Source organism: Lethenteron reissneri, chromosome 45, assembly GCF_015708825.2.
Source record: "Lethenteron reissneri isolate LAM-NWPU_2019-01 chromosome 45, ASM1570882v1, whole genome shotgun sequence".
Classification (NCBI taxonomy): Eukaryota; Metazoa; Chordata; class Hyperoartia; order Petromyzontiformes; family Petromyzontidae; genus Lethenteron; species Lethenteron reissneri.
Window position 1 is genome coordinate 465,737 of NC_083823.1, and position 12,490 is coordinate 478,226.

The 12,490-nt window shown below is 49.3% G+C and overlaps 1 protein-coding gene across 3 annotated transcripts in view; it reads right to left on the minus strand.

The window, feature by feature from the left end:
* Positions 1–12,490, minus strand: part of LOC133353868 (5-hydroxytryptamine receptor 2B-like) — a 115,454-nt gene that overhangs the window by 35,948 nt on the left and 67,016 nt on the right. Inside the window, exons 4-5 of one of the 3 annotated variants that reach the window (XM_061570347.1) lie at positions 4,700–4,920; positions 3,691–4,477 (exon numbers count right to left, since the gene is read on the minus strand). In XM_061570347.1, coding sequence (XP_061426331.1) covers positions 3,691–4,348 — 658 coding nt within the window. In that variant the 5' untranslated portion in view covers positions 4,349–4,477; positions 4,700–4,920. Of the gene's footprint in view, positions 1–3,690; positions 4,921–12,490 lie in introns of all 3 variants that reach the window. The other 2 variants (XM_061570346.1, XM_061570345.1) reach the window with 2 other exon arrangements.

Below are 12,490 nucleotides of genomic sequence, written 5' to 3' on the forward strand. Positions count from 1 at the left end.
TAAATGTTTTAAAATAGTTAAAATAACTCTGGCTCGTAGCTCTTGTGCTATCTTCCAGGCAATCACCAGACAATCACCAGACATCACCAGACATCACCAGACAATCACCAGACATCACCAGACATCACCAGACATCCCATCCAAAGTCAACAGGGGTGGCCCGATTTCAGGCTGCAATAACCCAAGTTCACATCGATCCGTGTCCCGGAATTCTAAATTGGAGCAATATTGCACACATGGAGATGGCTTTGCTGACAGAAACTCCAGAAAGATGTTGGGGGAGAAAACATCAAGAGGCAGGAAAAGGAAGAGGCCGATTGACATCTTGAAGAAGCGAATGGGAATGCACGGGATAGACGAACACAGAACGTGTCCACCCAAGTTCAACAAGAGGAAGATTCAGAACGATGTCAAATATTAAAACAGCCTCCTTCCTCGTATGTAAACCCGGCTATTGCCTGCATATTTCTTTGGGCTCTCACGCCGAATGGAAATGGATGGGAAGGCGCGATTCGAGAGGAGGCTCCTGTACAGAGATGGTCGGATAAAACGCTGTTGTTTGGACGTCAGTCGCAACGACGGACCACGGAAAAAATGTAAATGTTTGCTATGCTCTCTTCCATGACTGCTGCAAACATCTAAATATGGAGTGTGCAGCGAGACGTTTTGAGGCGTGCCGCAGTTTGCCAACCTTGGTGAAAGTGTACTTGCAAATCCTATACATTAGCCGCAGCAATCTCGCGGTCAGCTGCGGCTTTTACTGTGCCGTTGTATAATTAACTCAACGTGCGCGTAACCTACCTCACATTGTAGGGAACTTAAGTCGTCCGTCTTCTAGTCGGCCTGTCAGTAACAGCGCTCATTGTACGGAGCCGAAAAAAACCGGGGAGCAAAAGGTATTGGTGATGAGCTACGTACGACCCTTTGACCCGAGAATCACGAACACTTTCATGAAAACGGCACAAACGTTTACGGCGCAAACGGAGTCCTTGGATGGATTAAAAATTATATTTCCTTGGGCATTATCAAGCAGCGCACGCGTGCTCTGGATGAAATGCGACCGTTAAGCCGTTGCGCGTCCACCAACAGTTGGTGTCCAGCTGTCATCCGCTGGATTTGAACGCTGTCTTCGAGCCCTTCAGGAGTCGTGCACTGCACCCCAGCGTGCTTGCTTTCCTAAGCAGTGCACGCACAGTGTGTCTAATTTGACTGGCAAGACGTCTGGAATGTAACCCCCCCCCCCCCCCCCATATTCTATTTGTTGCATTTTTTGGCGATCTGCTCGCCAATGCCAGTTGACTTTTGCGCCACCCGTGAGTAGATTGCTGCGAGGTGACCTTGCCGCTTGGAACTCTCGCGGCGGAGTTGGTGCGGTTCACGGAAGCGATATCACGACTTACAAGAACCCATCGATTGACCATTATTTTTTTTATTACCTTCGCAGACCAGGGGGTGGGGTGAAATTTTCCCATGCACCCCGCTGCAGACAAGTGTTCAAGGGCGTGGCAGTCGAACCGATATCCTGAAGCTCAGAATTGGAATTTAGGCAAATTACGTGGGAAAAAAGACATTTCATATGACAGACATTTTTTATTCTGGTGTGCGTAAAAAGTCAACTCGCTAAAAGCCGGAGAAGCCGGTTTCAATCGCAGGCGACTGCAACTTGATCTCGTGCCCTGGACCTCAGCAGCGGCGACTGAACACTCTTGCCCACGAGCCACCGGAGTCTCCTCCGCTTTAGGCAACGCTTCACCGTTGCCAATGCATTGTCTGCAATTCTGGAACGATCCCTGGACACTAACGAGTTTTGTTACAGCCCCCGTGTCCTCACTTGAGTTGAGTTCTGTAAGTCGCTTTTTCAGATCCCTTGTAAAAGAGACAATGAAATCTCCCCAACGTTAAGGCACCCAGAATAGCCACAGACTTTACGACGAGCCTCCTGCCTCCAGCTCACAACATGTGGCAGCAATTGCCGCTAATTTGTGTCCGAATCGGTGGAGTGACTTACGTGAAAATTGGAGAGTGCACTTCAGCACGTAGGACTTAAACTATTTTTACAATAAACTTTTTGTTTTTGTTTTACCAGGTAAGGCCCACTGAGTTATATCGCCATTTTTTCGAAGCGACCTGGCCACAAATGATAGCTCAATAAGTGGCTTATCACGTGGAAATGTATCGCAGCTAAAGACACGTTGATTCTTAATGTGGAGGGAAAACGGGAGGACCTGGAAAACCACACCACAGGAAGAGAGAACATGCAAACTCGAAATATACAGCAGGTGTCAGGGTCAGGATCGAACCCATGACCTCCTGTATACCAGGCGAGGTAGTTAACATCTCATAGCCAGCATGGCACGCCGTGACATCTGGAAAGTCAACAAACAATAGGAAGTTCTGAGTATTATTTTTTTACAGTCATAATCAGCCTGTCGACCGGCATCGTGCCAGCCCAGATGTAGTTCTATTTAATGCTGTCGCAGTTTGAGGATAGGTGGCCTGGCCCAGTGCCGTAGAGCCTCCGGCTTCACTGCCAGGACCTCAGTAATGAGTTCTGTCATTGCAATCCCCACTGGCGCAGGCCTGAATCTTGTGCTAGTTGTGAATAACAGAACATGCAATTATCTCTCTCCCCAACGTGATCTCGATTGTTCTCTCAGTGCCCTGTCACGAGATGAAGAATCCATTCGGATTTCTCACAAGAGCAGTGCGACCCTTCCATGTTTGACAATGGCTCCCGGAAAGGGGATATAACGGAACTACTTCTGAAATTCTAGGCGACCTCTTAGTTCACAACGTACGGGGCAGCACTTTGCCACTTGTCTTGTTACAGACAGCAATGTTCGTGGCATGACAGTCAACCTGGTATTCACATTTTCACAGATGCGGTGGTCTTTTTGTGCAGTTGTTCATTAGTCACGTGGCTCAGACCATCGACTAAGTCCACTTGAGAACCCGGTTTCATCACACACTGTTGAAACCCAACCTGGGATGAAACTATATAAATCTTTTTCAGAAGCGACCTGGCCACAAATGATAGCTCAACCAAGTGGCATATCACGTGGAAATGTATCACAGCAGCCAAATACTCTGAAAACGTGATAATTATAAATGTGGAGGAAAAAACCAGAGGACCCGGAAAAAACCCATGCGACCACGGGGAGAACACACAAACTCCAAATAAACAGCAGGCGTCAAGGTCGGGATCGAATCCACGACCTCTTGTAAACCAGGCAAGGCAGTAAACGTCTCACCATGGGTAAATAAATCTGAGGCACCCCGCCACTTACAAACTACAAGTTCTAAAATCTTTGAAAAAATCACCATTACAAAGAATGGCTCTTAAAATAAATAATTTGTTGTGTTACTTTGTTGGGAACACATGTTTTATTTACTACGCACTTGTAAGCAACATCAACGAGCCTGGCAGATACACGTGGCCAGTGGGGAAGTTATTGTGTACACACGCACGCACGTGTTCACAAATGCACGCACGTGTTCACAAATGCACGCACGTGTTCACACACGCACGTGTTCACACACGCACATACGCGCATGTTCAGGCACTCACCCACGTGTTTACACACGCACGTGTTCACACACGCACGTACGCGCATGTTCAGGCACTCACCCACGTGTTCACGGACACACGTGTTCACGCACGTGTGCGCATGCGGCGAGCAGACAACTCACTGTAGAGGATGTTAATCACGGAGATGGGCATCACGGTCAGCCCCACCAGCAGGTCGGCCACCGCCAGCGACATGAGGAAGTAGTTGGTCGCCGTCTGCAGCTTCTTCTCGAGCCACACGGCCAGGATGACCAGCAGGTTGCCGCCCACGGTCAGCACGACCACCAGGAGGAAGAGCAGCGCCGGCCAGTTGAGCTCGGCTCCGTCGGGCCCCGCCACGGCCCCCGCGGTGACGCAGGCCAGGCCCGGCGACAGCACCGTGCAGTTGGCGCCGCCGCCGCCGCCGGCGCCGCCGCCGCCGGCGCCGCAGTTTTGGGCGCCCCCGCCCGGCACCGGGGTCGGCGTCGGAGCCGAAGCGGTGGAGGCCGGCACCGTGGCGTTGCCCCAGGGTGGCACGCTCTGCTCGGACAGCAGCCCCGCGATCAGCGTCTGCACGGAGGAGTTCAGGGCGCTGGCGCGGTCCGCGCGGTTGCCCGGGTGGGCGGCCGCGGCGCCGTCGCGCAGGAGGTGCCGTGGCTCCCAGGGCGCTGCTGCCACCACCGGCGCCGTCGCCGTCGCGACACCGCCGCCGCGCGTCGTGGGAAAGCGGCCGCCGACCGGCACGCTCACATTGTTTGCGAGAGCAGACAGCAGTAAATAGCCGGCATCCGCCATGCTCATGGCTCTAATCTCGTCCACGCTGGCAATCCGTGGCACATCCAGGCTCTTGGCGCGTGCAGTGGGGCGCGCTGCGCGAACGGGTCATGCCGCAGGGACTCCAAGCGCGGACGTCGCAGGCGCGACGGCCTCCTGTGTGTGCATCGTGCAAGGCACGCAAATCATTAGTCCGATTTCCTTTTCTATAGCCCTTTATAATCTAAACAGAGGACATTGTGTATCAGTTTATCGCACCTGTGTGCACCGAGGGACGGTGATGCGCAATAACATGCCAGCGCCTGAGCGCCGCGTGGGGCAGTACATTTCGTGGCGCAAGCTCGGGCCGTCTCTCACTGGAGGAAGGAGGGCGTCTACCTCCCGCGGTCTCGTTAGCCGCTATTGCCGCGTCGCTTCGGGTCGCCCCTCCAGCCGACCGTTGCGCGCCGCGCTCCGGACCTCGTGCCGCCCGCCGCGGCCGGCGGGGAGACCGGGGGCCGCGGCTCGGCCGCGGTGGCCGCGTGTCACCGACGCTCCTCGCGATGAGGCCACCGCACGGCCCGCCCGGGCTTCCCCGTGGATCATCGCTCATTAGCAATCTGCGGGAGACAAAAAGGCGGCTGCGATGGCACGGCACCGAGTGGGCGCCGCGGACGTGGACGACGGATTTTTCTGGTGACCCGTCGACTGCCAAGTGCCCCTTTGTCAGTTACGTGAGGGCAATTGTTACGGGGCATTCAGAGGGGATAGCACTGCGATGAATTTACCAGGATGAAATGTCACCTCTATGGCTGGCAAATTTTGAGAAGCTATGGTTCATTCACTTAGTCATTAATTCACTCATTCATTGACTCGTAATGATAATGACAATTGTCAAAAGGCATTATTGTTGATTCTGAACAGAACAAATTGTGTAAAAAAAATCATCATCAGCCATGATCCGCTGCTGAATGACGGCATCTCCAAGTCCTCGCTATCTGTCGCAGTCCTGCAACGCAGCAATCCATCTGCACCCGAGCAAGTTTCATCACATTCTTAGGTTTTTTCGGTAAAGTCACATAGGTAAAAACATTAAAAAGTAAAATAAAATAAAAATCACGACGTTTCAGAGGCAACACAAGCTTCCGTCTTCAGGTGGTAACCGTCACAGCCACGACAGCTGTATCAAGTAAATGAGAGATTGCAAGAGCTACCACTCCGTTTATATAATGGTTGGAGAAGGTGGTGGGGCAAGGGCCGCATACTTATTATTAATATGGTAAGGTGAGGCTTGAGACTAAGAATAGACTGCATAACAAAGGCTGAGCCTTTGTTATGGAGAGGTGCGGTTTGTGACTCAACCTGTAACAGGGAGACCACCACTAAACATGGTAAAACTGTAATGGTTGTCTGTCAAATAAGATTGGCAAATAAGTGTAGTTAAATCTTTTTTGCATGGTTAATCACATCTTTCCAATGATTACTCAGTTTGTAACCGTCATCACGATTGAAATTATGTCTGTGTTTGTATATTTGTATGGCTTCGTGTACAAACCTTTGATGGTAGCCAGGAGGTTTGCAGAGAACCTTGGTCTCGGAAAATACAATTTCCTGAGAGCCCACCGAGTTGTAGCAATGATCGGCAACGGCCGAAGAATCAGTTCTGCCGTGTTTCAGATCTGACTTGTGCTTGCGGACACGATCAGAAACATGACGTTTCGTTTCTCCAATGTAGCAATCACCACAAATGCAATCCAATTTGTAGACTCCAGGATACTGTAAGTCAGGAACGACATCCTTCATAGATGGAATCAAATCACGGATTTTATGCACTGTACTGAATCGGACTTGGATCTTATGTTTGTTTAGAATTTTGGAGATCTTTTTGGTCACGCCTGCTATGTATGGCAACGTGATAGTTTTGGTCGGAGTTTCATGTGGCTGTTTCTGTATGGTGGGAGAAACAGCTTGGCGGATAGTGCGGTCAGAGTATCCGTTCATCCTGAGGGCCCGATGTACATGTCTTAATTCACTGGCCAGGTGGTGTTGGTCAGCAATGCCATGGGCTCTGTGGTATAGCGTTTTGATGAGAGAATTCTTTTGAGATGGGTGGTGGTGGGAATCCGGTTTCAAGTAGGAATCTGTGTGGGTGGCTTTCCTGTAGACAGAATGTCCCAAGGATCCGTCAGGCCTCCTCTCAAACAGAATATCCAAGAATGGTAGTTTACCGTCTTTCTCCACTTCCATGGTGAATCTGATGGATGGGTGTCTAGAATTGATGTGGTCCAAGAAGTGGTTCAATGCTGGGAGGCCATGTGGCCAGATGACGAAAGTGTCGTCCACATACCTCTTCCACAAGGAAGGACGCAGGGTGGATGTCTGGATGGCGTCTGATTCAAACTTTTCCATGAACATGTTGGCTATAACTGGTGACAAGGGGGAGCCCATAGGGGTACCCTCATTCTGTTTGTAGAAGGTGCCATTCCAGGTAAAATAAGTGTTGGTGAGGCAATGCCTAACCAGCGCAGGTACATCAGAATTCAATCCATGTTGGACTAAGTCCTCAATTATTGTTAGGGTGTCCGGTACTGGGACTTTGGTGAACAAAGATACTACATCAAAGCTGACGAGGATGTCATCAGGAGATAGTACCATGTCCTTAACCATAGAGACTAATTGGGTTGAGTTGAGTACTGCCGAAGAGGTCTTGCCGAAGAGGTCTTGCCTGTACTCAACTCAACCCAATTAGTCTCTATGGTTAAGGACATGGTACTATCTCCTGATGACATCCTCGTCAGCTTTGATGTAGTATCTTTGTTCACCAAAGTCCCAGTACCGGACACCCTAACAATAATTGAGGACTTAGTCCAACATGGATTGAATTCTGATGTACCTGCGCTGGTTAGGCATTGCCTCACCAACACTTATTTTACCTGGAATGGCACCTTCTACAAACAGAATGAGGGTACCCCTATGGGCTCCCCCTTGTCACCAGTTATAGCCAACATGTTCATGGAAAAGTTTGAATCAGACGCCATCCAGACATCCACCCTGCGTCCTTCCTTGTGGAAGAGGTATGTGGACGACACTTTCGTCATCTGGCCACATGGCCTCCCAGCATTGAACCACTTCTTGGACCACATCAATTCTAGACACCCATCCATCAGATTCACCATGGAAGTGGAGAAAGACGGTAAACTACCATTCTTGGATATTCTGTTTGAGAGGAGGCCTGACAGATCCTTGGGACATTCTGTCTACAGGAAAGCCACCCACACAGATTCCTACTTGAAACCGGATTCCCACCACCACCCATCTCAAAAGAATTCTCTCATCAAAACGCTATACCACAGAGCCCATGGCATTGCTGACCAACACCACCTGGCCAGTGAATTAAGACATGTACATCGGGCCCTCAGGATGAACGGATACTCTGACCGCACTATCCGCCAAGCTGTTTCTCCCACCATACAGAAACAGCCACATGAAACTCTGACCAAAACTATCACGTTGCCATACATAGCAGGCGTGACCAAAAAGATCTCCAAAATTCTAAACAAACATAAGATCCAAGTCCGATTCAGTACAGTGCATAAAATCCGTGATTTGATTCCATCTGTGAAGGATGTCGTTCCTGACTTACAGTATCCTGGAGTCTACAAATTGAGTTGCATTTGTGGTGATTGCTACATTGGAGAAACGAAACGTCATGTTTCTGATCGTGTCCGCAAGCACAAGTCAGATCTGAAACACGGCAGAACTGATTCTTCGGCCGTTGCCGATCATTGCTACAACTCGGTGGGCTCTCAGGAAATTGTATTTTCAGAGACCAAGGTTCTCTGCAAACCTCCTGGCTACCATCAAAGGTTTGTACACGAAGCCATACAAATATACAAACACAGACATAATTTCAACCGTGATGACGGTTACAAACTGAGTAATCATTGGAAAGATGTGATTAACCATGCAAAAAAGATTTAACTACACTTATTTGCCAATCTTATTTGACAGACAACCATTACAGTTTTACCATGTTTAGTGGTGGCCTCCCTGTTACAGGTTGAGTCACAAACCGCACCTCTCCATAACAAAGGCTCAGCCTTTGTTATGCAGTCTATTCTTAGTCTGAAGCCTCACCTTACCATATTAATAATAAGTATGCGGCCCTTGCCCACCACCTTCTCCAACCATTATATAAACGAAGTGGTAGCTCTTGCAATCTCTCATTTACTTAATACAGCTGTCGTGGCTGTGACGGTACCACCTGAAGACGGAAGCTTGTGTTGCCTCTGAAACGTCGTGATCTTTATTTTATTTTACTTTTTAATGTTTTTACCTACGTGACTTTACCGAAAAAACCTAAGAATATGAATCATTGCAGTCACGAAAGCTTCCAATCTAGAATTAAGTTTCATCACTCCGATTGATATTAAACGATGTGACACCCCACCGTCCCTGCTGTAACATTTGGAAGTTTGGATTGTGCTCTAGGATGTGTGTAGCGGACCTCATTTGTTATCGTAACTTTTTTGTTGTTTGTGCGTTTTACTTTGGTACCATTTCTTAATTTGTTTATTCACTTTAGATGTTGCGTGGTAGTATATTATTCATTTGCTTGGTAGTGGCTGCATATAGGATTTGGTACTTATATATAATTAATGTACGGCTCTATGGGATACTATTAGCATGAATGGGACACCGCGGTGGTGAGATGTTAACTACCTCACCTGGTATACAGGAGGTCGTGGGTTCGATCCTGACCCTGACGCCTGCTGCTGCTGTATATTTGGAGTTTGCGTGCCTCTCTCTCTGTGGTGAGATGTTAACTACCTCGCCTGGTACGCAGGAGGTCGTGGGTTCCATCTCGACCCTGACGCCTGCTGCTGTGTATTTGGAGTTTGCGTGTCTCTCTCTCATCATCATCACGGTGGCTAGGAGATGTTAACTACCTCATCTGGTATACAGGAGGTCGTGGGTTCTATCCTGACTCTGACGCCTGCTGCTGCTGTATATTTGGAGTTTGCGTGTCTCTCTCTCTGTGGTGAGATGTTAACTACCTCGCCTGGTATACAGGAGGTCGTGGGTTCTATCCCGACCCTGCTGCTGTATATTTGGAGTTTGCGTCTTTCTCTCTCTCTGTGGTGAGATGTTAACTACCTCGCCTGGTATACAGGAGGTCGTGGGTTCTATCCCGACGCTGCTGCTGTATATTTGGAGTCTGCGTGTCTCTCTCTCTCTGTGGTGAGATGTTAACTACCTCACCTGGTATGCAGGAGGTCGTAGGTTCTATCCCAACCCTGCTGCTGCTGTGTATTTGGAGTTTGCGTGTCTCTCTCTCATCATCATCACGGTGGCTAGGAGATGTTAACTACCTCATCTGGTATACAGGAGGTCGTGGGTTCTATCCCGACCCTGACGCCTGCTGCTGCTGTATATTTGGAGTTTGCGTGTCTCTCTCTGTGGTGAGATGTTAACTACCTCGCCTGGCATACAGGAGGTCGTGGGTTCTATCCCGACCCTGCTGCTGTATATTTGGAGTTTGTGTCTTTCTCTCTCTCTGTGGTGAGATGTTAACTACCTCGCCTGGTATACAGGAGGTCGTGGGTTCTATCCCGACGCTGCTGCTGTATATTTGGAGTCTGCGTGTCTCTCTCTCTCTGTGGTGAGATGTTAACTACCTCACCTGGTATGCAGGAGGTCGTAGGTTCTATCCCAACCCTGCTGCTGCTGTGTATTTGGAGTTTGCGTCTTTCTCTCTCCCCGTGGTCGAGTGGATTTTTGTCTGAGTCCTCCGGTTTTCCCCCACATTTAGAGAGATGCGTTTGGAGTATTCGGCTGCTATAAATGTCCACGTTATTAACCAGTCCATTTGTGGCCAGGTCGCTTTTGAAAAAGACCTACATTTCCCTGTGGGCCTTACCTGGTAAAATAAATATGTATTTTTTTAGTTTTAAGTTCAGCCTGGGGGCCCACAGGGGGAACGGCTCGGTCGCCCTTCAATCGAAGCCTCGGCCTGGGGAGGCAGAGAAGGCCTGCGTCCCATAACACCTGCGTCCTGAGGCCACGCAGTTCTTGAGGGGACATATTGGGCCACAAACCACGAACATCCTAAACGGGACTTGAGTTAATTTCCATACGACGTTAACTATGCACAAGAACTTCATATAGAGGTTTTTTTCTAAACACATGTAACGATTCATTTATTGAAATCAATTATTCTGCTCACGGTACATCCAGCGTAGGAATATATTATTTACAACGTCCTCTAAAATACCTTTTGGCTAATGGGCGAAGAAGACACAACCAAGGAGACAGAAGTTGCAAATTAGATAGACTGGACAAATCGAGCCCGTACAAACGAACCAAAATAAAATAACAGATCCTTGAATTGCGACCACCGAATGGAAAGGCAAACCATGGAACCGCTGCAGAGGAGAATCGCAATGGGCAAAGCCCGACCGTGGCGTGCAAGCAGAGACTTCCAGTTCCAAAAATATATCAAACACATAAAAAATGAGTCAAACACAGAATTTAAAATTAACGGGAACTCTGGAAGTTAAATAGACGCCACGCACAAAACCAAAACTGTGCGAGGGCCGCAGGAGGAATGAAATACGTGGAACAACCGCCGGCTGCTGCCGCCGCCGCTGCCGCATGGTGTGAAGGACGTCGGTTTGTAATTTGTATTTCATCGAGGAGAACGCGTGGCGGCGACTCGTGGCGAGAGACGCACGCGACCGTCCCATTTGCGCATCAGAGCCGTGCCACTGCCTCCGTCGGGCGGCTCCGCGCGGGACGACAAACCACACGGGCCCGAAGGATCTCCGTGCGCCGTGCCGGCCACGCGCTCCTCCGATTGGCCGTGCCCCCTAGCCACTGGAGCTGTCCACTTTTAAATCATCGAGATTTAAAGCTCATTTCTTTAGAACTGCGTGTTGTGTTTATTTTGGATGTCCTTCCCCCGCACCTCCGATTAGCACGGTTGGCTTCGTACGGTGCGAAAGAAGTTCAACATACACTACACACAACACCTCTTCCTATTGTCTGCGCTTTTCATCGTCATCCGTCATCGCTAATCGCGGCTCGGGTGGCTCAGCGGTAGAGCGAACGGCTCGCAGTCGCAAGGTTGTGAGTTCAACTCCTGGCTGGGGCATTGACTCGGCCCATCGTCCGCACCTCCGATTAGCATGGTGCAAAAGCAGTTCAGCATACGGTACATACATCCCTCCGGGGTCGATAAAAAAGTACCACTTTGTGGGGAAGAATCAACCAGTGCTAGTTCTATGGATCGACTCGCCCCTGCAGTAGGACTGTGGAGATTACACCACCGGCTCAGAGGTGAACACCAGTGCCTCGATGCTCACAGGAGTAGGGAAATCCCTGTGCCTTTTGACTGTGTTACTTTATTATTTATTCCACACCTCTCACTCGGTACATTTGAGGTGCCACAACACGGCGGCGTTTGAGCCATAACAAAAGAGAATCGCTCGGTCAGGAACTGATTGGAAACCAGAGACAATGCACAGATGACGCAGAACTGACGGGGACGCGCAGTAAGAGTAGCGTCCCGGGAGCAAGATTCATCCTCGCGGATACAAGGAGTAGTTTGAGTGTAAATGCTGACATTCTGCGAATGCACATTCTCGTGTGCATGCACGCATGAGAAATATGGTAACTGTCGAAGAACGTGGAACAAAAAAGAGTAGAGTGTGCAAAGACGTGTGGAGAGGTGCGTGCCTGAAATTACATGAAACTATTTTTTTGTTTTGTTTTACCAGGAAAGGCCCACTGAGCTCCATAGCTGTTTTTCAGAAGCGACCTGTATCACAAATGATAGCTCAATGAAGTGGCTTATCATACTCTTTGCTTCTTTCGGTAAAGTCACGTAGGTATAAAATAAAATAAACTTTTTTTATAAAAAAAGAATTTAAATGATACATTAAGAATAAACAAAAAATTACTTAAATCGCGACGTTTCGGAAGCGACACAAGGTGGGAAAACCAGAAATACAATTACTGTAGTGGACAAGAGCCGTTCATAACAAGATATGATATACGGCAAGTGGGGGGGGGGGGGGGGGGGGAGGAGCCAGAGAGGAGAAGCGGGGGGCGGGCGGGGGGTGCGGGATGATGGTGGGAGAGGAGTGAAGGTACAACATCTCCAACGAGTGGACTGTGCGACTAACACGC